Source organism: Anser brachyrhynchus (assembly GCF_964034855.1).
Source record: "Anser brachyrhynchus genome assembly, chromosome: 3".
NCBI classification, from domain to species: Eukaryota; Metazoa; Chordata; class Aves; order Anseriformes; family Anatidae; genus Anser; species Anser brachyrhynchus.
The window spans coordinates 49352543-49376119 of record NC_137696.1 but is presented as its reverse complement, the minus strand read 5'-3'; the positions used below and the strand labels follow the sequence as shown (position 1 = coordinate 49376119).

Below are 23577 nucleotides of genomic sequence, written 5' to 3'. Positions count from 1 at the left end.
AGTTTCTGCCTATTTCTTGGTTTTTGGTAAGGTATTCCTGATAACATCAGTTTCCAAATCTTCCCCCAGAACCATAACTATGGAGAAAATTGTAGCATGGTTGAAATCCACAGCTCTCATTTCTCAAGGAATAGCTCTTCATGAAAATGGGTTTTGGTCCTTGAACTTCTGGCTCTTAGCCACAATACTGAATTAACTTTTTGATGTTTTATAAAGTTCATTACAGAAGGCTTTTTGCCCAGAGGCACACTCAGTTATACCATCCATAGACAGCATTTACTTTATACCTTCTGCTCATTCTGCCCCCCTTATCAACTGATTTGTCTGAACTTGGTTACTTCAAAATCTTGAGTCACAGTATTGCAACTAAGCCACTAGACTTCATCAGTTGGACTCTGATTATACTTTTTCAGCCAAAATGCATGCCAACAGCTGGAGCACAAGAAGATGATGCTGGAAGACTACAGGAAGTCAGCTCTCCCCTTCAATATATAACACCTTCACACCCTGCCCACTCCCCTCCCCTCCTCTGCCCCCCACCCCCACCCCCGAACAGTGCTAAATCTGAAACTAGTCTTCATCTGGGTGTAAACTTTAATAATCTATACCCTTTGGTTGAATGTATTGTAATTATAGAATCATAAGGGTTGGAAAAGATCTCCAAGATCATCTGGTCCAACCATCACCCTACCACCGATGTCACCCACTAAACCATGTCCCTAAGCACCATGTCCAATCTTTCCTTAAACACCCCCAGGGATGGTGACTCTACCACCTCCCTGGGCAACCCATTCCAATGCCTGACTACTCTTTCTGAGAAGAAATTTCTCCTAATTTCCAAACTAAACCTCCCCTGGTGCAACTTGAGGCCATTCCCTCTAGTACTATTGCTGGTTATCTGGGAGAAGAGGCTGACCCCCAGCTCCCCACACTTTCCTTTCAGGTATTTGTAGAGAGCAATAAGGTCTCCCCTGAGCCCTCTCTTCTACAGACTAAACAACCCCAGTTCCCTCAGCCACTCCTCACAGGACTTGTGTCCCAGGCCCTTCACCAGCTTTGCAGCCCTTCTCTGGGCACGTTCCAGGGTATCAATGTCCTTCTTGTACAGAGAGGCCCAAAACTGATCGCAGTACTTGTAATGCTGAATCCAAAGACCAGAAATACATAATGTTCACCACAGAATAGCAATTACACATTTTCTGTGTTCAAACAACATATGCAAAAGGAATAAAACTTCTAGAAATTCTAAAATCACAGAAATACACCTTCTTTTATATATGGAAGAATGAGACGTAAATTAAAAAAAAAAAAAAACATACTCTTAGATGTAAAGAAATTAAACTCATTCCATAAATATTTTTGAACAGTAGCGACTCTTGTTGAGGAGGCAGTGAAGTAAAGAGGAGATACTGTGCACTCCAGAGTCATATACAGAGAGAGAGTTACCATTGATGACTCTTTAAAGTAAGAAACATTGAAAGCAGAAAGCTTCACTACAGTTTCAATATATAAAAATAAAGAAGGTAAGTCTATGGGAATCAAAATAGCATGCAAAGACTTGATGGAATAAACTGGCTGTTGGGAAGCCTTGGTTTCTACAGCTTAGATAACAGACTTCTATCTATATATTGGTGTACTAAAATTAAAACATTACACTGAAATATAATGCTGCTAACACATTGCAGTATTACTGATCAGTAAAAAATAAAAACTGTCATTTCCTAATGCTAAATTTCTTTGGAATATTCTTTACCTATATCTGAAAGGCACAAAACACAAACAATAACAGTATTTCAAAACATTGTCATAAAGCTATTCCACTGTTTATTCCAATACAGCACATTTAAAATAACATTGATTTGTAAAATTTTCAGGCCTTTGAGTAATTAGGGCAGGCCCAAGTCCCTCTGTTAATTCCCTGTCCCAATGTATTTTTTTTTAAATTCTCTGCATTAGGAGCAATCTACTCAGGTAATTTGAGATGGATTTATTTTTTTCCCCTACGAGTATAGGTTCATAATACATTCCATGGCAGAACTCTTCTTTGTAAGCAATGAGTCAGAGCATTTATTGCTGCAGCATCCCACATGAGTTTACAGTGGACATCATAACCACACTATAGTTGAAAATAGATGAACAGTTTAACATACAGCTGCACAGTAAATTGACATGTGAATATGAGAACAGTGAAAAACAAAGTTATATTTCCCAGTATAAATCCATCTCTAGACAGAAATTGTCTGTGTGTGAGAGATGGTGTGTATTATAGAATTGTATAGACCATAGGTCTTATATATCAGTAAATAAAGCTTCTATATTCTAAATAAGCAAAAAGTAGAGGCGTGTATGTGCGTATAAAAAACCTTTGGTTATTTCTCTAGCTTTGTTTACTTTTCACATCATTATTATATTATATGGATGACGGATTATAATCTCCTTTTCTGAGTTTACCCTCAAAATAATCTCAGGAAAGGAAGCATGATTATTTCTTCTTCAAAGCTGAAGCAATGGGAAATAAACAAGGAAGAGGTAAATTGCAAAAAGGTCCCTCCACAGTCTGGAAAGATCTAGGAACAGGAATAGCCAGGAGTCCTGAGCTCTAGTGCAGATTATACCTGAGGAATGGTCAGATTTGACCTTCAAGTCTCCAAGCAATATATGTAATTGGAAAAAAAAAAAAAAAGACTTGAAATCTTAAAAAATGTCCCTTAATAATCTTTAAATATTAAAAATCAAAAATATCAAGAAACATAAACTAATTATTTTTGTGTTTGGCTAATTCTTAAAGATTCAAAAAGTACTTATAAGGAGTACTTATAAGACACATTTTGAGGAGGATAGCAAAGAGTGATGAGAAACGCTGATGACTGGGCAGAGAACAACTGCAGAAGAGAGGGGACATGAGGACATAGGTTGATATTGGAAGAGTCATAATGAAAGAGGTTGAACTATACGGTGTTGAGAATATTACACGGAAGCTTGGGTAGGTCCTGGAATACCAATGGGAAGATGACTTGTGACAAAAACTCAGAAAAAAAAAAAGCTAGATTCCATTAGTTCCACTGATTATAGGGAAGTGTTACTTTCCCAAATTATCTTTAGACAAACGTGAAGCACACAGGTGAGAAAGCTTACAGTGAAGGTTTTACATGTTATAATTACAAAGAGAAAAAAAAAAGTCTTACCTGTGGAGATGAGGGACTGAAACCCACATTGACGACACATTCTCTGTGTCCCCCCAGTTTATGTAAAAAGGTACTTGAATGCATCTCATATATGTAAGCCTTAAAAAAAAATAATAATAATATTTTCACTTAAAAAAGCTATGAAACAACATTCTCAAAGCACTAAATGAGGACAAAATATTCAATCTGCAGAGAAGTTAGAAATGCTTTCAAAATAGTTAAACAGGTATAAATGACATCAACATTTAGAAGGGATTTCTATAGCTCAGGATAATTTAACAAATGGTTAACTAAAATTAACCCAAATGATATATAATATATATATATGTGTATATATATTTAGAAAGAGTAATGTAATCTTTTCCCCTTGAACAATTAAATATTGAGTATATCCCAAAATGTATTTTAAGGGTGTTCTTCATAATTTAAACCCTTTATTTTAGATAGAAATATGTAGAAATCTAAAACCTTCATTTCTAAATTTGGAAACTCTTATGTCTGTTGCTATTTGAAATAGAATCCTTTAGTTTCTACACAAGGCTGTAGTTTCAAATTGAACAGCATAGAATTCAATAACAAATCAATAACTATTATGAGCAGCACAGGTATCGGGGAGAAAAAAAAATGCTGCCTCTCTTCACTTCTCTAAGAAAAGAGTAGAAAGTGCTTCCCAAGGAGTAAATTAAATTTAGTATCAAAACAATTATACTCTTATTGGTACAACCTCAAAAAATGGAATCGTACCGACGCAGAATTGTATTAAGAAACAAATCCAAAATCCTATGAAAGTCATAGACATACTGATACTAAGAAAACAGCTGAATTGTGTATTTAAATTAGTGTTATCTTTCATTAACAAAAAAAAATGTTTTCAAATAGAACTGGTTGTATCGGTCCCCCACTATAAACTAGTGAGAGTCACATGCTTGCACATAGGATTGCTTTATACTGTATTTTTCTGGTATAAAACAACAGAAAGATGGTAATCCAAACTTCACAGTTGCAATAAAAAGCTAAAATGTTCCATTGCATTTTTTAAATATCTGCTGTTAAGCCTACAAACGTGGACTTTGGAGGACAGCTTAATATAACCTAAAGCAAACTGTGCACGGGTACTGTTACAACAATCTATTACTCCATGACTTGCCTTTAAGATTTTTGTTGCTATGCCAAGATGAATTCAATCATTCAGACCCAGGGCAACTCAGTTGCAAACTACTACAAGATACGTGTCCTAAAATCTTGTGGACTCAACTGACAAGTTTTCCAATTCGTGAAAAGAATCATGGACCTAGGCAGCTCCTGAGAATCACTTAATGCTTCACTCAGAAAACAAATCTCATCAGCTGACTCAAACGATTCTCTAGTCCAAGCCAGCACCAAAGAAACATTGGATAGTACTCAGTGTCAACTATTCCATTCATGACCATATTCACTGAGAGGCAATCCAAGAGTCCAACTGTAAATCTACTTAATTGCATCCTGTTTATATACCTCACAAATTCAGAATTCAGTCCAGGATATGGAATTAAAAGCATCTACTGGCTTCAATCAAGCACCTAAAAATGGATAGAAAAATAAGTATCCATTTTTAACCTCTGGATCTTTTGTAACATTCCATATGGATATTGCCATATTAACTGGAGAAAGCATCAGAAAACCCAGTAATGTGTTAAAATCATTGTGTCCTTCCTTACAGGACACCAAAAAAATGTTTGTTAATTGGAAACTCTGTCTCAAACAGTAAGACCCTCCTCTCTACTTTTTATGCATGTCAGGAAACTGGTCAGAATAAGTATTTGACTGATAGTAATACACAAGCAGCAATTTCTGTTTTAAAATGTATGGCCATACCACAATTACTATGACTTACTCCACCTGGAACATGATCAGTTCACAAGGGAACACAGAGGCAAAGAGAACCCAAATATGATTAAGAGATTAAAGTGCTGTAATGACACCCATCCCAACCTCCCCCCTCCCTCCTCCCCCCCCCCCAAAAAAAAAAAAAGGATATAAAATAGACATGATGGAAAGTACAAGAAAATATATCAGTAGTAAATTCAGTCTGTACATAGAACTACTCAAGTTCTTGCTGTTGTGAAATTTTCCATGCAGAAACACAACTTATGTTTATAAATACCTCCAGTTTATCATAAGATTCCTTTTTATTGACTTAAAAATGCTAAGACATAGTTTTGGTTATTTACTTCACACTACAAGCAGATTACGATATTGCCAAGTAATTTGACATAAAAAGAGAAGGTTTCAGAAAAGTTTTTAACATCACAGTAGCCTCCAAAATTTCCCTTGTTTTATAGGCTGCAAGATCACATCCATTCATTCTCCTCCTTCCATACTGACTCTCCATTTTTCTCTCTGATGATACTATACCAAGACTCAACTGATATTAACATTTATTAGATGCTGACATCTCTGTGTGCTGCTGTGTTTGTTACCTCAGTAGCTGTAACGTTGTGCTCTCTACTTCATACCAAGTTGTATCACACTGTATACTACCTGGCTGTAGGGTACAGACTTTGCACAGGACTTTCTTATTTCCAAAAACAGAGAAAGTGCTAGCAAGGACTTTTTCTACTCCAGCAAAGATGAGATGTATAGATTGCAGTCAGGTTGTACTTCACCACCACAGTGCCAGTGCTATCATGTCTACATAATTAATGGGAAATATCAAGAAAATGAGAGAGAGATGAGATGCTACTGCGGTAAGAAGTCCAAAAACCAGGAATAATCCAGGAAGGAACGGACTACGCTGAAGGAGAGAAGAGCAAGATACACTTCCATCTCCTGAACAGGATGCTCCTCTGCATGTAAATGACTGATGAAAGAGGGTATTTATGAGAAAAAGAAGAGATCATCCTTACCAAATGCCTTTCCAAAATCCTGTGGACCTCTTGTCAAAATGGTTCAATAATATCACAATACCCAGTAATGCTATGACACTTTTGGGGTGTTTGTGTCATTAAAGATTCAAATTGTATTCCCCATCACTATTGTACATATGTCCGTGCCCTTTGGAACTGTGGGGATGGCAAAAACAGGACACACGTCATGTTGCTTAATACACTACAGAATTCTTAGATATAAGATTTTAAACAGAATAGAAATGAATGAGGAAAATACTGTAGAGAATAAAATCAGCTTTAAAATTCAGGTGTTTGGCATCAGCATAATTCCTCTGGACTCTGTTCACCTAATGCATGGGGAGCTAGTAAAATAGATTTATGAAATTTTTAATGGTCATATTGTGAGTGATTACTTCCCTTCACAAGCTAATTACTCTTCGATCGAAATATGTTGGAACAGCTGCACCAGTTCTTCTGCTAACAGTAAGACCAGTCTTTGACAGAGAAGAATACGCATCAGACTGCACTATGCTTCCTATTACTCCCCATCATCTTTGTTCCTTCTGACCCCAAATTGCCTTACTGTCACCTTTCTTTTCTTCTTTAAGCTACTCTCCTCCCTCCCTTTCATGGAAGCAGGCACAAGAAAGAAGTGAAGGCAATAGCAGCAAGAGTCAGGAGCACAAATGCTCTGAATCACAGGCATAATGTTTTCCAACAGGTTCTGAGCCAAAAAGAAACATGGCTTCATGTTTTAATGAAAAGAACGTATCACAGAGAGATGGTTAGTGAAGCTGAAATTTTTCCATCATAATTCAATGGCTTACAAAACTTTGCCAAACTTATGCAATAAAAATAAATTTTCCATTCCAGGTTCTCAGTTTTATTTTAATTTGGGGAGAAGAACATTCATTTTTAGCTAAGTCTCTATGTCCCAATTCCTCTTTTAAAATAAATGTTATAACATTTCATTGTCCTTTTGAAGATAAATCCCATGTTTGTGAAACACAGGTATTCTAGTAATTTATGCTCTTCCACCCTGTTCCTAGATCAACACTTCAGCTCATACCTGATGTTAACTAATCACACTTCTCAATCTACAAAGCAATCAAGCTCTTGCCACCCACCTTTCAAGAAATGCTTCTTAGTGATGAACTAGAAGTTAGGCTGGATGCAGCACTTTTCTGAATCAGTCACATTGTGTAACAAGACATACTGAGTCAGAGTAAACTAAAGACAAGCAGTTACAGATGGAAGCCCACATGTAGCTAAGCACTGAAACATTCATTGTGATGAGGATGACTTCAACTCAGATCTTTTCTAGAGACTACTTTCACACCGAAGAGCTGCTACACAAAACACACACAACAGGGCTGTGAAAACAATTTTCCCACAATATTTCAGAAAATTCTCTCCCAACAGAACTACTGTTAAACTTCTTTCTGGTACTGTATTTCTTTTCCTAAAAATCTTTTTAGATGTAGTAATTCAGCTTCAACAGAAAAAGTGGCAGTCTGTTTACATCCCAGAATAGTTTCTTTTTATTACATTGTGGTAGCTATCATCATCTCTTCCAAGAGCTGTGCTTTTAAGGAAATGAATAGAAAACAAAAAAAAAATCGAAGCAATTTTGACATGTATCATAACTGAATGTCATTGAAAGGAAAATGTCACCACAAAGAGTGTATAAAAACAGCTTCTGTTTAATTAACACTAGTCACAGATATTTAAACTAGCCAACAATAGCCTAAATCCTGAGAATCGAAGTGAACTTGTTGCAAGACTGAAAATGAACTTTTCAGTAAATTTATTATCTTCAATAGTTAAATATATATATATTGTATTTTAATGGAAATGATATCCAGGTCTTCATAAGTGGAATAACTCCAATATAAACATTCTCCTACTATAGTCCACCATCACTCTAATTTTTACCACATTTCTGATGTCATTCAAATTGTTTTTCTATTCTATACTTACTAGATGTTTTTATTATTTTCTTCTCTATAGAGAAAAAAAGAACAGTAAGTGATGTATAAATGGTAACATTACACTAGCAACAAAAAGAAATAATGTTGAAAATATGAATTCCATGATAGAGAAAGAACAAATTTTTCAGCAAACCAAGTTAAAAAAAAAAAAAAAGAAAGAAAGAAAGCAAAACAGTCTAGGAAGTACTCACTAATACCCCAAGTGCATATGCGCATATAATCTGCTACAGACTTTAGCCAAAGTCAATCCCTTTTTTTAATATTAAGACCAAGTTTTTTGTAATAAAAATACCAATTCAGTAGATACTGGTATTTCCTTTCCATTTCTGTCTAAGGGTCAGCCAAAAGTAAAAATCATTTACCTGTACCTATAGCTTCCAAACAGGTTTCCTGCACCCATAACCACATACTTACTTGTGTTTCCTTTCACTTGAAGTTTGAAGAATATTTGGAGTAGTCAGTTTTCATTAAACCCAGACTGTGAGAGCGTATTTAGCACCTTATATGTATGTAGAGGCTTGTGTTTTCTTCTTTAAATTTCTAGCAAGAGACGGGGAAGAAGGGTGAAGGTCCCTCCTCGAGGAGGAGAATTTATAACCAAATGGAAAACTACTTAATTCTATTACACTGGTAGAGAGGGTGTGCAAAATAAATCGACTATGTACCTGCAGAGTTTCACTATAAATTATTTCCTCTGTTTTCTTATACTGTGCCTTCAAGGCAACCTTGTCCCCATCTGTTCCCACTGCACCCTAGTCTAATCCATGACCATGTGCATTTGAGTCAAAATACTTATATGTCTACTCTCCTCCTGGGAAGGGGAAGAGGGGGAAGCAAGTCAGAAAGGGCAACACTAAAATCACAACAGAAAAAAAGTCTTTTTAAAATCAGTTCTTGCTCAGGGACCAGAAAAGCAACAACACTTTCAAGAAAAGTCCTTTCTAGTTGCTGTGGCTTTAAACTGGAGTACCTTCTTTATATACACATAACAAATAAATAAATAAAAGACCTAGCATCTAGCATACCTAATTTGACCTTACATAAATATAGATTTTGTTCTTCAGAAATTTTGCATGGATTGGACAAAGCCATCCCTTTCCTGGGACTACTACTACTAATATTTCAAGCAAGCTCCAGAAGATGAAAGTGTTAGAGCCTCTGATGGAAAATAAATAATTTTACTTACACTTTTATGAAAGACATCTGGAATTATTAGTAAGGCATTAGTCTCCATTTGCCTCCATCAGTGCCATCAAGCCTGGTGCATAGTCCCATTCTACATGATAGAATTGTTTGGCTTGCATTCCACCATTCCCTGTTTACACTGGAGCTGCATCTCCCATTGAACCCTGTATTTTTCCTAAACGTCAAGCTTAAAAAGCACCTGAACTACTTATACTAAAATATAAAATAACAATCAGCGTGGAGCAGACACCCAGCATGGAAAGTTTCAGCACAAAACATTCCCAGTTATAAGCAACTGAAAACAGAATTATAGTGGAAAGTGTTAGACTACTGTAACTACAGGCATCAGTGCCAACTCCACACATAATAAAACAGGCTTCACAAGTATCCTAAGCACTGATTAACAGTCTTTAGTCCTGAGATATCCTATACAGTGGCAGCATGGAAAGCCTTTTCAAGCCTGTGTCCAAAATATTGAGTACAATATGCCCTTTGAGAGTTCCTTCCCTTTCTAATGTCACTTGCAGAGGCTGTTGTTCTGGTGGTCTCAGGAAATTGCCCACTACTATAGGATCCCAGTTTCCATCTGAGTTCCTTTCATATAACCACCAAAGGAGTAATGGTGAAAATTAATAAGGCTCTTCATTATTAAAAATAAATATTATCAAGTTCAGATCTTTCAAAACACAGGGCACACTTTTCAAAAGTATCAGTATGATGACAGTTATAGTTAACATGCTTTATATAATCTTTTTTAGTGAGGAAATTTAAACAAATCTAACCATAGCTCAGCTTCACTTCTGTATCTTAGTGATATGGTTTAGTGCCTTAGTGATATGGTTTAGTGGAGGACTTGTTAGTGTTAGGACAGAGGTTGGACTAGATGATCTTGGAGGTCTCTTCCAACCTAGACGATTCTGTGATTCTGTAAGTTTCCCTTCTTAGAAATGTCCAATTTATATTTTCCCTAATTTTAGTTTCTGTTTAATTAACCAATTTCAAAGCCTCATATATACCATTGTTTTTATCTGTCTGTCTGTGTTATTTATGTAGCACCGAACACTGCTGTATTTAGGTTACTCTTACTTTTATAACATATTTTGGTTTGGCAGAGTGCAGAACTATTATTTGAAGATTTTGTTCTAGGAAAATTTACCTCACCTCTAGTTACAGCTAGAAACAGCACAGTTGTACCATACCCACTCTGCAAATTATTCTTTGCTGCTAAAACTGTCTTCTGTATTAACTTTACCAATAATTCCATTCCTTGTTTGTGTACTGGTATTGCCTGTTTGACAGAAATACTATGAGATTCAAAAAAATGCAGAGGACCCTCATTCGGGTGTTTAAGTACAACAGAGAATTTCACTAGCTTTACAATGGATTATCTTACCTTAATAAATTTGCAAGCACAATGTTATCAACTAGAAGCACAACAGGACATATGTGATACATAAAATTCTTCAGAGGTGTGCACTGAGACATGCATATAGAAAACACATGACCTGTGGTTATAAGTCTCTATGCATGCACTTTTAGCATCTCACTGCTGTTTTTGTACATAAACAGCTATTACGCATGCATGCATACCAAAATGAAACTTGGGTATTCATATCTACTTTGACTTCCCGTTTTGCTTACATTTGAATATGGGGTATTTTCTCATAGGATAATAATAGTCATAAAAGCCAACCACACTGCAAAGAGTCCAAGAAACCAAGGTTCAAGAGTAATACAAAGTTGTATTCTTCTTTGGAAAGGGATACATTTTCTCCAACAATAGCTGGCAGAGAGGTAGTCACAGTTGCTGTCATTCATACTCTGCCATGGATTTCCTTCTGCCAGCAACGTCAGTCCTGGTTTTTCCACAGTAATCGTTACTAATGCTATTTTCTCCAGATGCTTTCTTTTAAAGCCTATCTGAGTTAAACAATATGGACATATAAAATATAACTTGAGCAAAATATAATTGGGATGCCAATGACACTGAAACCCAAAATACCTCAGATAGTCCCTGCCACTGCTTCATATAATACATTCTGTTCTGCAAGCCCTCTGGTACATAGCATAGACTGACACAATAAATACTAATACAACATTGCTATCAGACATTTCTAAAAGTAATTTTCCATTATTTCCGGAAAATATCTTACTTTTTTTCCAAACCCAATACTAAAGTCAACACTATAGCATACTCTACTGATCAAAGATACCTAACTTAAAATATCACTGATACCATACATTTATCACTCCCAAGAGATAACAATATAAACATATACAGTAATACAACTTCTGAACTATTAGAATCATAGAATCATTTAGGTTGGAAAAGACCTCTAAGATCATCTAGTCCAACCTTTAACCTAGCACTGCCAAGTCCACCATTAAACCATGTCACTAAGCTCTACCCCTACATGTTTTTTGAAGACCTCCAGGGATGATGACACTACTTCCCTGAGCAGCCAGCTCCAATGCTTCACAACCCTTTCAGTGAAGAAATTTTTCCTAACATACAACTTAAACCTCCCCTGGCACACCTTAAGGCCATTTCCTCGTCTTATCACTTGATGCTTGGGAGAAGAGAATGATCCCCACCTCACTATAGCCTCCTTTAAGGTAATTCTAGAATGCAATAAGGTCTCCTCTGAGTCTCCTTTTCTCTAGGCTAAACAACCCCAGCTCCTTCAGCCTCTCCTCATCGTGGTGGTTTTACTCAGGTAGGCAGCTGAGCTCCACCACAACTGCTCTCTCACTCCCCCTCCTCAAAGGGAAAGAGGGAGAAAATACAATGCAAATGGCTCAGGGTTTGAGATAAGGACAGGGAGAACACTCAGCAATTATGGTGATGGGCAAAACAGACTCAGAGTAGAGAGACAGTAGAATTTATTGCCTATTACTAACAAGCTAGAGCAGTGAGAAACAAAGGAAAGAAACCAAAACCATCTTCCCCCTATCCACCCTCTTCCACTTCCTACCCCCGAGTGGCACAGGGGAACTGGTGAATGGGGGCTGCGGTCAGTCCCCAATGTTTCATCTCCGCCGCTCCTTCACAGTCACTCTCTACCCCTGCTCCACATGGGCTCCCTCCCATGGGATGCTGTCCTTCCTGAACCGAAGGAAGGCTTCTGCAGGGGCTTCCCACAGGCAACAGCTCTTCAAGAACTGCTCCAAATATGGGTCCGTACCACAGGGTCAAACTGTACCAGCATGGTGCAGCATGCCACACCATGCCCACATGGGCGGCAGCTCCCTCCAGACCTCCTGCTCCTGCGTTGGCTCCTCTCCACGGGCTGCAGCTCCAGCCCAGAATCTGCTCCAGCAGGGGTCCTCCACAGGCCGCAGCCTTCTTCAGGGCAGATCCACCTGCTCCACCATGGTCTCCTCAATGGGCTGCAGCATAGAAATTTGCTCCACCATTTTACACCATGGGCTGCAGGGGAACAACCTGCTTCACCATGATCCTCTCCAGAGGCTGCAGGGGAACTTCTGCTCCGGCACCTGGGGCACCTCCTGCCCTCCTTCTTCACTGACCTTGGTGCCTGCAAGGCTGTTTCTCACCCCCTCTCTACCAGCAGTTTTTGTTGTTGGTGTTTTCTTTCTTAAATATGCTCTCACACAGGCAAAAACAACATCGCTTATTGGCTCGGCTCTGGACAGTGGTGGGTCCTTTAGCTAACATGGGGCAGGCTTCTGGATTCTTCTCACAGAAGCCACCCCTATGGCCTCCCCACTACGAAAACCTTGCCATGTAAACCCACTACACTCACAAGACTTGCTCTCTAGACCCTTCACCAGCTTTTTTGCCCTTCTTTGGACACACACGAGTACCTGGATATCCTTTTTGTAGTGAGGGTCCCAAAACTGAACACAGTATTTGAGATGTGGCCTCGGCAGAACTGAGTACAAGGGAACAATCTCTTCCCTAGTCCAGCTGGCCATGCTATTTCTATTACAGGCCAGGATGCTGTTGGCCTTCTTGGCCACCTGAGAACACTGCTGGCTCATATTCAGATGGCCATCAACCACCCCCATGTCCCTTTCCACCAGGCAGCTTTCCAGCCACTCTTCCTGCAGCCTGTAGCATTGCATGGGATTGTTGTTCCCCAAGATCACAAACTGGCACTTAGTCTTGTTGAACTTCATACAGTTGGCCTCAGCTCATCATTCCAGCCTATCCAGTCCGCCCTGCAGAGCCTTCCTACCCTTGAGCAAATCAACACTTGCACCCAACTAGGTGTCATCTGCAAATTTACTGAGGATGCACTTGATCCCCTCAGCCAGATCACTGACAAAGATATTGAAAGAACTGGCCCCAGTACTGAGCCCTGGGGGACACCACTAGTGAGTGGCTTCCAGCTGGATCTAACTCCATTCACCACAACTCTATGGGCCCAACCACCTACCCAGTTTTTAACCAAAAGCAGCATACACCCATACAAGCCTTGAGCAGCCAGCTTCTTCAGGAGAATGCTATGGGAAACAGTGTCAAAAGTCTTAGTAAAGTCTAGGTCAACCACATCCACAGCCTTTCCCTCATCTACTGACCGCATCGCCTTGTGGTAGGAGATCAAGTTTTTTCAAGCAGAACCTGCCTTTGATAAAACCATGCTGACTGGGCCTGATCACCTGGTTGCCTTGTAGTTGCTACGTGATGGCACTTGAGATAATCTGTTCCGCTGGCTTCCCTGGCACAGAGGTCAGAGTGACAGGCCTGTAATTTCCTGGATCCCCCTTCCAGCCCTTCTTATAGATGGGTGTCACATTTGCTAACCACCAGTTGACTGTGACCTCCCTGAATTGTCAGGACTGCTGATAAATGATGAAAGTAACTTTGTGAGCACTTCTGCCAACACCCTCCATACTCTCAGGTGAATCCCATCTGGCCCCATACACTTGCTTACCTCTAAGTGGTTTACCAGGTCACTAACCATTTCCTCATGGATTATGGGAGCTTTGTTCAGCTCCCTCTCCGTGTCTATCAGTTCAGGGGACTGGGTACCTACAGAACAGCTGGTCTTGCTGCTAAAGACTGAGACAAAGAAGGCATTAAGCACCTCAACCTTTTCCTCATCTCTTGTCACTATGTTTCCCCCCACATCCAACTTCTTGTTTATGTATTTATAAAAACACGTTTTATTGTCTTTAACAGCAGTAGCCAGATATAGCTCCAGTTGGGCTTAGCCCTTATAATTTTCTCCCTGCACAGCCTCACAACATCCTTGTAGGCCTCCTGAGTGGCTTGCCACTTCTTTCAAAGGTTATAAGCCCTCTTTTTCTTCCTGATCTCGTTCCTCTCTGTTCAGCCAGGCCAGTCTTCTTCTGCCTGTCCTATTACCATGTCCTATCTCCTCCATATATGTACATCTATAGCAGATCTTTCTCATCACAGAGTGATTTGCTAAAGCTCATACAAGGTGTTTCAAACATTGAAATAGTTTTCTTTTCATAAAGTTTTGTATTTTTTTGGTTTTGTGTGTTATTAAGGAACAGTATTTGAAACTTTGCTGAAGCAAAAAGGTGTTTCCCTACAATGAATAAAACATTATCAAAATGTCAGTATACTGTGAGATGTCCAATAAAAGGAATTCATGCACTAGGGAAAGTAAGGAGGGAAAAAATAAATTATTTCAAATAATAAAGCTCCTTTCATTATGGTTTCTCAAAGCCAAAATATATGCAACCAAGTAAAGCAGATGATGAGTTTAACAGAAAGCAGCATTGCATTTTTAATACATTTAAGAGCGGCAAAATAAGAAATATTTTAAAAGCTACACATATTGATATAATTACAGATGAAAATTAAGAATTCTGATATATAATGTAATTTTTTTTTTAATCCTTAATGAAGAATTTACTAGTTTAATCCAATATAGAAAGTCATAAAGAGTTTGTCTGATTTTAAATGGTCAATTTTATGGCTTAATAAATATCTGGTGATAAAACATTACAGAATATTGCTCAGTAGGTCTGAAATTCTGTGTGGAATAACAACCTCTGTAACTGTTTAGAACTGTCAACTACAAACAAATTCTACTGTTTGTGTTATGCCAGATGTAGAATGCAACCTAGTCAGCAAGTACAACTACGTCCAGGTTTGCAACAAGCAACCATTCACAGGCTTGCAGAATGCTGTGGATATGCCCCCATGACCAATCTCTGTATCCAGCATCATTTGTATAATGGGAATTCACTGTAAAACAAATTTTTGCACAAATGTAAACATTTAGAAATTCTGCAAGTGGTTAGTATTGATGTATAAGCATGAAATCGACGTATCCTGTCTCCTGTTCCTCCTTTCAGTGTTGATGCCCTCTGGAAAGGAACAATCCTACTCTCTCTAGCTTTGCTGCCTTCACATTTTGGAGAAAATCCACTTAATCCTGGATTTGGAAAATGTTTCAAAGGCATTGCTATAGGAAAAATCCTATATGTTAACCAAGAGAATAAATAAAATGAAAGACAACTTCATACAATACCCTTGCATTTTTGTTACTGATGTAGCCACCTCTTATGCCAAAAAAACTCTGGGTTGTCAATATAAGCCAGTCAGTGAGAACTGTGAGCCCAGCCTTTTAGACTTGACATGGACACAGAATTTTATGCTAGCAAATTGCATTTCAACACTGGGGCCAAAACGTGCCCCTTAATATCTACAGTTCAAAGAGAGCAAACAGGAATCTGAAAACAATTAAAGACCCAAATCTCTATTTCTGCATTCCCTACTTCATTTCTGGAAACTTGGACTTTATTCAAAGAGCCTCAAGGTCTTCAAAGACAAAAATGAAGAACCTAATTAGACATGAAGTAAAACAGTTAGCTAGAACTACATGGAACACAGGAAAAGGATTAGCTATTTCTATTTTAAAAATCAGTATTTCATACTATCCAGATATTTTTATCCTTTCAGAATAAGATTTCTTTGGTCAGAAAATATTTAGGTAAACATATTTCTACAGAGCCCAGGAAAATGGAAATCTCAGCCCAGCTGGAATATTTGTCTAACATCCTTAGCGCTATCGCTTGATAGTTAGAAACCTCAAACTGTCCACCTGTAAAATGGCCAGAAATAATGTCAAAAAAGTAAACCTGCCTCATTTATATACTTAGGCTATTTAAGATGAAGAGAGGAACTGATATAAGAAACGCTAACTTTCTAGGTTTTCTAATCAGTATAAATTATGGAAAAGATAACCACAGTTCAAAACCATGATACAGTGGGTACCTGCCTTGATCAGACTGCCACTTCCTATATAGTTCTTGATAAAGGTTCTCTTCAAGAACTGGAAGTAGCCACATAGGGGAACACTTTCAACCCAGGATTTACAATATGTACAGATTTCACACTAACAGACACAAAAGCAGTTCATATGAAAACAAGGAGTTACTTCAGCCAAACAGAAGCTATACCAAGCTGTTGTAGTATAAAATAGGCTGTATACTTCATAAGTGGAGTAAAAGGCAGGCAGAATTTGCAACCCTTTGTTTATAACAACATATTTTAGTTTTCTGATTCTGTGCCCTGTAAGAATATGGTTTTGATTTTGCTGTTAATCAATGCAGCCAGCACATATTCTTCTCTGTCAAACACGTTACATATTGTGAAATATAAAAGGCAGTTCAAGATTAATGTCTCTCAATCATATTCCAATTCTGCCCCTTCTGGCTTTAAAATCAATCATATTTGTTAACCATGGGGTGCAAACATCACACTTGATAAATCAAATGCCAAGATGATTGAGACGTAGTTACTGGTCAGTGGAAAGTTACAAGATAACCAAATAACCTTTTATCCACACTGATGCATTTGTATGCCATTTTTTGAATTCCAATGGACATTCACTCATATAATTCACATTCCTCCATTTTTATGCAACTTTTATCAATTCCCATGGATATTCATTCATTGAATATAATCTGCAAAAATATCTGGCTTCTTGATAATCTAACACTGTTACAGTTGCACATCAGTCCATCTCTCAGGATGTTATTAGTTTAACAATATGAATGGACAATTCAGTGCCATGCTCAATTTTATTTTTCAAAAGGAAACACAAAAGTATATCCAGTGTCAATGTTTCAAAGAGAGGCCTTCTAAAAATGCCCCAGATCTGTATTTTGTCCTAACAGTAGGGTTGTAGAAAGTTTTCTGCAAGTTTCTCAGACTCTGAAACTTGACTCGGTTTTCCTGAGGGTGCAACAAGAACAATGAAAGATCTCCACAGACATGTGATACAAATTATGCAAAATTCCAACCCAAGAGCCACACTAAAAAGTATTGACTGGCACTGGGCCCACCAGGGACTATATGCCAACTGGAGCAGGATGCAGTCCAGCTATTCAGCTTCCTATGATGAGCAACCATGTGCCAAAAATTTGGACTACTGGCAAAACCATGCTCTATGCCTCTCTCTTCTATCAGCAGTAATTCCAGACAAAAACTTTAACTCAAAAGAGAAAAGGCCTTACAACTGCAACTTACAACTTACAACTCTTTTTATATATACACCTCTTTTATATTTTTTTTATTCATCAATGACCTTAATTAAAATTTCAACTAAATATATTTATACCTTGTATGTCATGAGCTGGGATCAATATTAGGTACATTTTGTTTAAAGGACAACACAAGAAACTTCTATACTGTATTGCAAACTACATTTTCAAATACAAATTACCAGAAACTTGAAGAATATATTTTATCCTGGAAATGACAAGAATACATTAGCTACTGCCAAACCTACAGCAATCTGCCAATAAAATCTCTAACCTTCACACATGATTGGAGCCAGTATTTCAAAACTGGCCACAACAGTAAATTCCTTTTGCTCTGAATTTGAAGCTGACCAGAAACCCTGTGTCATAGTCCTAATGAGTCACCTAGAAAGACCTAGAAGAAAGTTAAACAGTTTTTCTAACCAACTGTTTTGGAATTATGTGTTTACAAGTAACCCAGCCCCATGCAGTGAGAGCAGCCCAGTTTCAAAGGCCTGTACGACAAGCTTGCAAGCGTCTATCTCTCAACAAACACCAAGGAAAACATCGTGCCAACAATGCAGGACTTACTGAGTTAAAATTAGGTACATATTCAAAAAAGTAGCAATACACTTTTAATTAAGACTCTTTGCTAAGCGTAGCTAATTTAAATACAGTTGACAGTGAGTGAGAAGAGACCTTGTCTGGGGAGGACATGCATTCAAAGTCACCGTAAATTTTAATGTTCTAAATACAGTTGGATGCCTTTTCACTTTGTAGCATCACTGGATCATACAAAACCAGTAATGAAAGCTTCATCATTCTGTATTTGGTAGCTTAAGTATATTAACATGTAGTGGCTGCATAGTTCCTAGTGGGCAGATAATATACACACTACATACGCTACATAAAGTTGTGCTACAGGGGATACCATTCTCATCATCTTTGATGGCATGTGGCAATTGAGAGTTAAACACTATGAAAACTTTGAGAAATAACGTCCTAACAAGTGACTAAAAGTGGTAAACTTTTGTTGTTTGGGGATTTACCAAAACCAAGCAAAACAAAGAAACTACAGAACAGGAATCAGATGTGGCTGCTACATAGTAGTTAGGTATATAAAAGTATAATCCTCCTCAGTTTTGCACATTAAGCTGAATCCTAGGAACACTCATGAAAGGACTATGTTGTGTACAATACAAGCAGCTCCTACAGTTTTGAAGAAAAATAAATAAAAACATTACTTACACACTTGTCCTCTGATCCACTGGCTATAAACCGCCCACAAGGAGATACTGCAATTCCACATGGGTAGCAGCGGCTACTGTGCCCTTCAAATCGACGTTCACACCTTCAGAAGAGTTTCAGGAAGTCATTAATAACAGAAACAACCTAGCTCTTTTACTACCATTTTCTTGAAATTCTGCTGAAGCCTTATTCATTTTCCTCAGACTACAAACTTAACTAAGGCAAACGCACAAATTAAGTTATAAATAACTCTGTCCCAAAATGTTGTGAAAATTGAAAATAAAATGAACATACAATACTCCAGGATAATGCCCAACTTATGTTTTGGCCTTGTTCTGTTTACAAAGGTAGAAACATCACTAGCATCTAGAAATGAGGAGCTGTGAAGCATGCTGTCAAACTACCCCCAGTTAGCTATCTCAGCATGGAAAGCCAAAACAACCCTGCTTTAAGGGGAGGGTGCTGTGAAAGCCAGCGTGCGCTGTGAAGCTTTATAAATCTCCCTCAGGCAATTTCCATCAAATCAAGATGCAGCATGTTGAAACATAATGTAAATAATTATTGCTTGCTTTTCTTATACCCAAATCTGAATATTTAATCTGTGTTGCTCTATTTGCATTCTTACTCCATGCACTTGTTTATCGAATCTTATAAAATCAAGAATGGCAGTATACAAATGACACTCCAAAGTCATAAATCCATCTACACTACAACTGTAGATAGCTTCTTACTTATCTGTGTTAGTTCAGTCTAAAGGAAGGAATACATTTAAATTTAACACAAGGAATTAGTTTCCCATATTTAATGTTAATATTGCAAAGCAGCATTACTAGCAATGTGGAGTAAGTTTTTGATAGCTAAGCACACTTGGGCCATTTAAAAACATATTTTTCAAATGAGATGAAGACTACTATCCATTTTAAAAAATCCCTGGTTGTAAAGAACTGTGATAGTTTTTTAGTCATACCAAAAAAAAGGGAAAAAAGTCTGATTTAGAGTTGTTTCAATGTTAAAAGTCATTTAATACATGTACAACTTAGAGTTTCAATCACATTCAGAATTATTATCTGTAAATGTGTGCCTCATTTCAAATCTTATTTTTTATACCCACAAGAAGATGTCATTTCAAAACACATAATCTGCATTTTTCTTTTGCCTTTATTATGAATGTTATCACACTGCCTTTCTTCTTACAAAACAAAAGCTGTGCCATTATACAGCTGTCATATATTCTTCTTTTCATGTATGCTAAGTCCAGGAACAAATCTGAAAGAGTAAAAACTGCCAACACCTGTGATATACACTTTTCCCTGGCCAGTGAAATCACGGACACTGTGTTAATTCAATTGACTGAATTTGCGTGCAGAAATGTCTAAGTTTTTATACCACGTTGTTCTTTTTTACACACACATGTATGTCTGAATGCCAAGTTGATCTTGCTCACCCAGGTGAAACAGCCATACTTAAACAAAAACATCACTCTAAGACTGATCCAATGGCTATCACTTAGCGAACCATAAAAAGGACAATTTTGAATGCATTTAAATGCATCATTTTATGGAGCCTAACTCTCAGCGCATATTTGGCTGAATCTCTGTATAACAAAACTACTGATTTCAATGGACATTTTGAGTATAGAGTAACCAGACTTTTCACTTCAGGCAGATTCTACCATAATAATCTTGTAAACAATCCAGTTTAAGAGAATACTGCAGTTAAAAAAAAAAAAAAAACGTAAATTATAGAGACAGTCAATTACTGTGACTAATATATAAAAACGTTCTACTTCAGTTTCCACCATAGGTCTTGGGTCATTGTCCATAGACTTTCAATAACTAATCAATGCCATTGAATAACCTGCCTCTACTCAAGTTTCCTGTTGTCAGCAAAGGACAGTAGCAATTGTTTCAGTCTCCTCTCAAACACAGCATTCTAGCACATATAAATCCAAAGGTTATGTAATGGAGAACAAGTCACAGAATACACATGTAAATTACACTTTCAAAGAGGCAAATAAATTATATTCATATATTCTCTGTCACTCCTGAATATGCCTTCGGAAGCACCATTCTCTTTTAGGTAGACCACTAGCCATGAAGACTAACTCCTAGTGTTTAAGCCCTCATTCTCAGGGCCTGTAAATGCTAATTTCCCTAATGAACTGTCTCTTTCTCACAGAAAAGTCTCCTAGTAAATCAGTGACAACAACTTCTTTGCAAAAGAATTTAACTCCTTTGCAGCTATGACTAATAACTCAATTACTCTACCTACGAACGGATGCATAAGAACTTACACAATTACAAGGCTTCCACGGATCTTTTCTATGCTACACCACAGCAATGTAAAACAAAGTCTGAGTCATAGGACAGTACCACTTGCCACCTTGCTAGTACACCCACAGTAATAACTAACATCCTGGATTCCACTTTCTTAGTTGTTTTCCTACTCAGAATTGCCATTATAATCAGGATGTATGTTCTATTACTATCCTGCCCCCTCAAAATTGTGCTCTAAGACATTTAAAATAATAATAATAATAATAATAATAATTCTAGTTAAATTTTCCACAGAATGTAGCAGAAACTGTGATATACTGTCTATTAACTCCAGATATCTCCAGGTACCACAGTGATGAAAAGAAGTGAAAAGAAATCTTAGAATAAATAGATATAATGCATATAATTTTAGCTTATTCTAGGAGTTCTTTTATTTCAGCTTTTTTTTTTTTCCCTCCTGTTCTGTTAAGTAGCAACAGGTGGTGATCAAACTTATTTTGGATATTGCAGGTTTTCCCTGGCCAGCTGGCATGCTGTCCAGGCTCCTAAGAATAAATCTTTGGTCAGAACTTTTCAGGAGTTACCATGGCAAACATCTGGTAATTGCAAGGGACAGCAAACAGCCAAGTTTTCCCTATGTTTTCCAATGTACAGCTTTTAGTCTACTTTCCAAAATATGTATTTTTTTTTTTATGTCACAAACAACTTGTAGAATATTAGGGGGAATAAAACATAACGTGGTGTTTCTGTCTTTGTAAGAGAATGATACCAGAATAAGACACGTCTTTATAAATCAGGGAATACTGTCAAGAATGAGTATTTCATTCTTCTTGCTGCATTCAAAATTGACAGCAGACCAAAGTTTTTTTCTTTTTTAACCACCTTGCCTTTTACTTTATCACTTTGTCCCAGTGCTCTGGTATTTGCTCAGAGACATTTCAATACTAGCAAATCAATCCATTGAGACTATGAAAATCTAAGTATAACTTGACAGGGGTAGTAGCTACCTCAGATGTTCTGTACATGTGGGTTTCATTTAAAACACACACTGAACCCTTCACAAAGGAGCTCAGGATGCTTTCACCAACAGAATCCAGTAAGGACCACACACTCCCCAACCTGTATATTTTAATGTATCCCCAATCCCAAATTTGGAGGAACTCCAGCCACTGCTTATCCAGTTCTCCTTTGTTATCCTCAGGTAACAAGATAACTCAAATCTCTGGGAGAAAAAGAAAAAAAGATGAAACATCATGGGATCCTCAGGTTGACCAGAGACCAAGAAGTAATCAAATTCTGGGTATGTATATGTATATATCTTGCTCAGGATGACATCAAGCAGTTAGTTCACAGTAAAGATAGAAACTGAAGTCTCTGAAAATTGAAGGTAACTCATTCAAACTGCATGTCTGACCCTAATGCTCTCAAAGTGTAATTGTTAGAAAATGTATGAGATGAGTTCCATGTGGCTGCAGGAATTCTATTAAAGTACATTGCCAGGGGAGCTTATGATCTAGTTGCACAAGATCATAATACTAGCTGGAGATACTACCTTAATGTCAAAAGCTGTCTTGTATAAAGAATTGGCAAATCTTTTCAGAGGCTGAAAGAGGGTGAAACTGATTTTTCTCTCGGATCTTCCTTCAAAGCATTATCATGAATTTGAGTAATCTGCAGAAGAAATTCAGTATGTCCAAACAATCCAATATTCTTCCAAAGTCTTCACTGTGGTCCAATAAGCATACACTGCTTTTTTCCAGAAAGAGATGAGGAATGGCTGTTTCAGCAGCAAACAGTTAGAGCAGCTGAACTTGTATTCCTCAACTCCTCAGAGTGAGCCAGAGGCATGCTGCTGCTGCCACCAAAGGTGATACTGGCTGGGGGCTCCTCACAACATCTTACCCCTGACAATCTCAGTAGCAGAAAAGGTAATTTAGCAGCTGTCACATCTGCCTCCCCAAACATGACATAGTAGCAGCCCAGTGCTCTAAAAAGACCAAAAATATATATTAAATAGCAATAATATGGGGCTATGGTAACTTTTCCCAGCTCTCCCCACCTCTGCATATAAAACAAGCACATCTGACAGAACCTGACCACTGTCCCACTCCTCCCTTGCAATTTAATTCCCGGTTTTAACTGTCCTTTTCCATCTTGTTTTCTTATTACATATCACAACAGCTGTCCCAGCAAATTCTCCATCTCTGTATCTCTGTAACAAGTAGAGAACAGCAAGTGCTAGTTTCATAGAAGCACAGAATGGTTGATGCTGGACAGGACCTCCAGAGGTCACCAGGTCCAAGCCCCTGCTCAAGCAGGATCATCTAGAGACAGTTGTCCAGGAACATGCTCA

The 23577-nt window shown here is 37.8% G+C and overlaps 1 protein-coding gene across 1 annotated transcript in view; it reads right to left on the bottom strand.

The window, feature by feature from the left end:
* Positions 1 to 23577, bottom strand: part of WDR27 (WD repeat domain 27) — a 133594-nt gene that overhangs the window by 51340 nt on the left and 58677 nt on the right. Inside the window, exons 22-23 of the mRNA XM_080587269.1 lie at positions 18949 to 19051; positions 3186 to 3284 (exon numbers count right to left, since the gene is read on the bottom strand). Coding sequence (XP_080443395.1) covers positions 3186 to 3284; positions 18949 to 19051 — 202 coding nt within the window. The remainder of the gene's footprint in view (positions 1 to 3185; positions 3285 to 18948; positions 19052 to 23577) is intronic.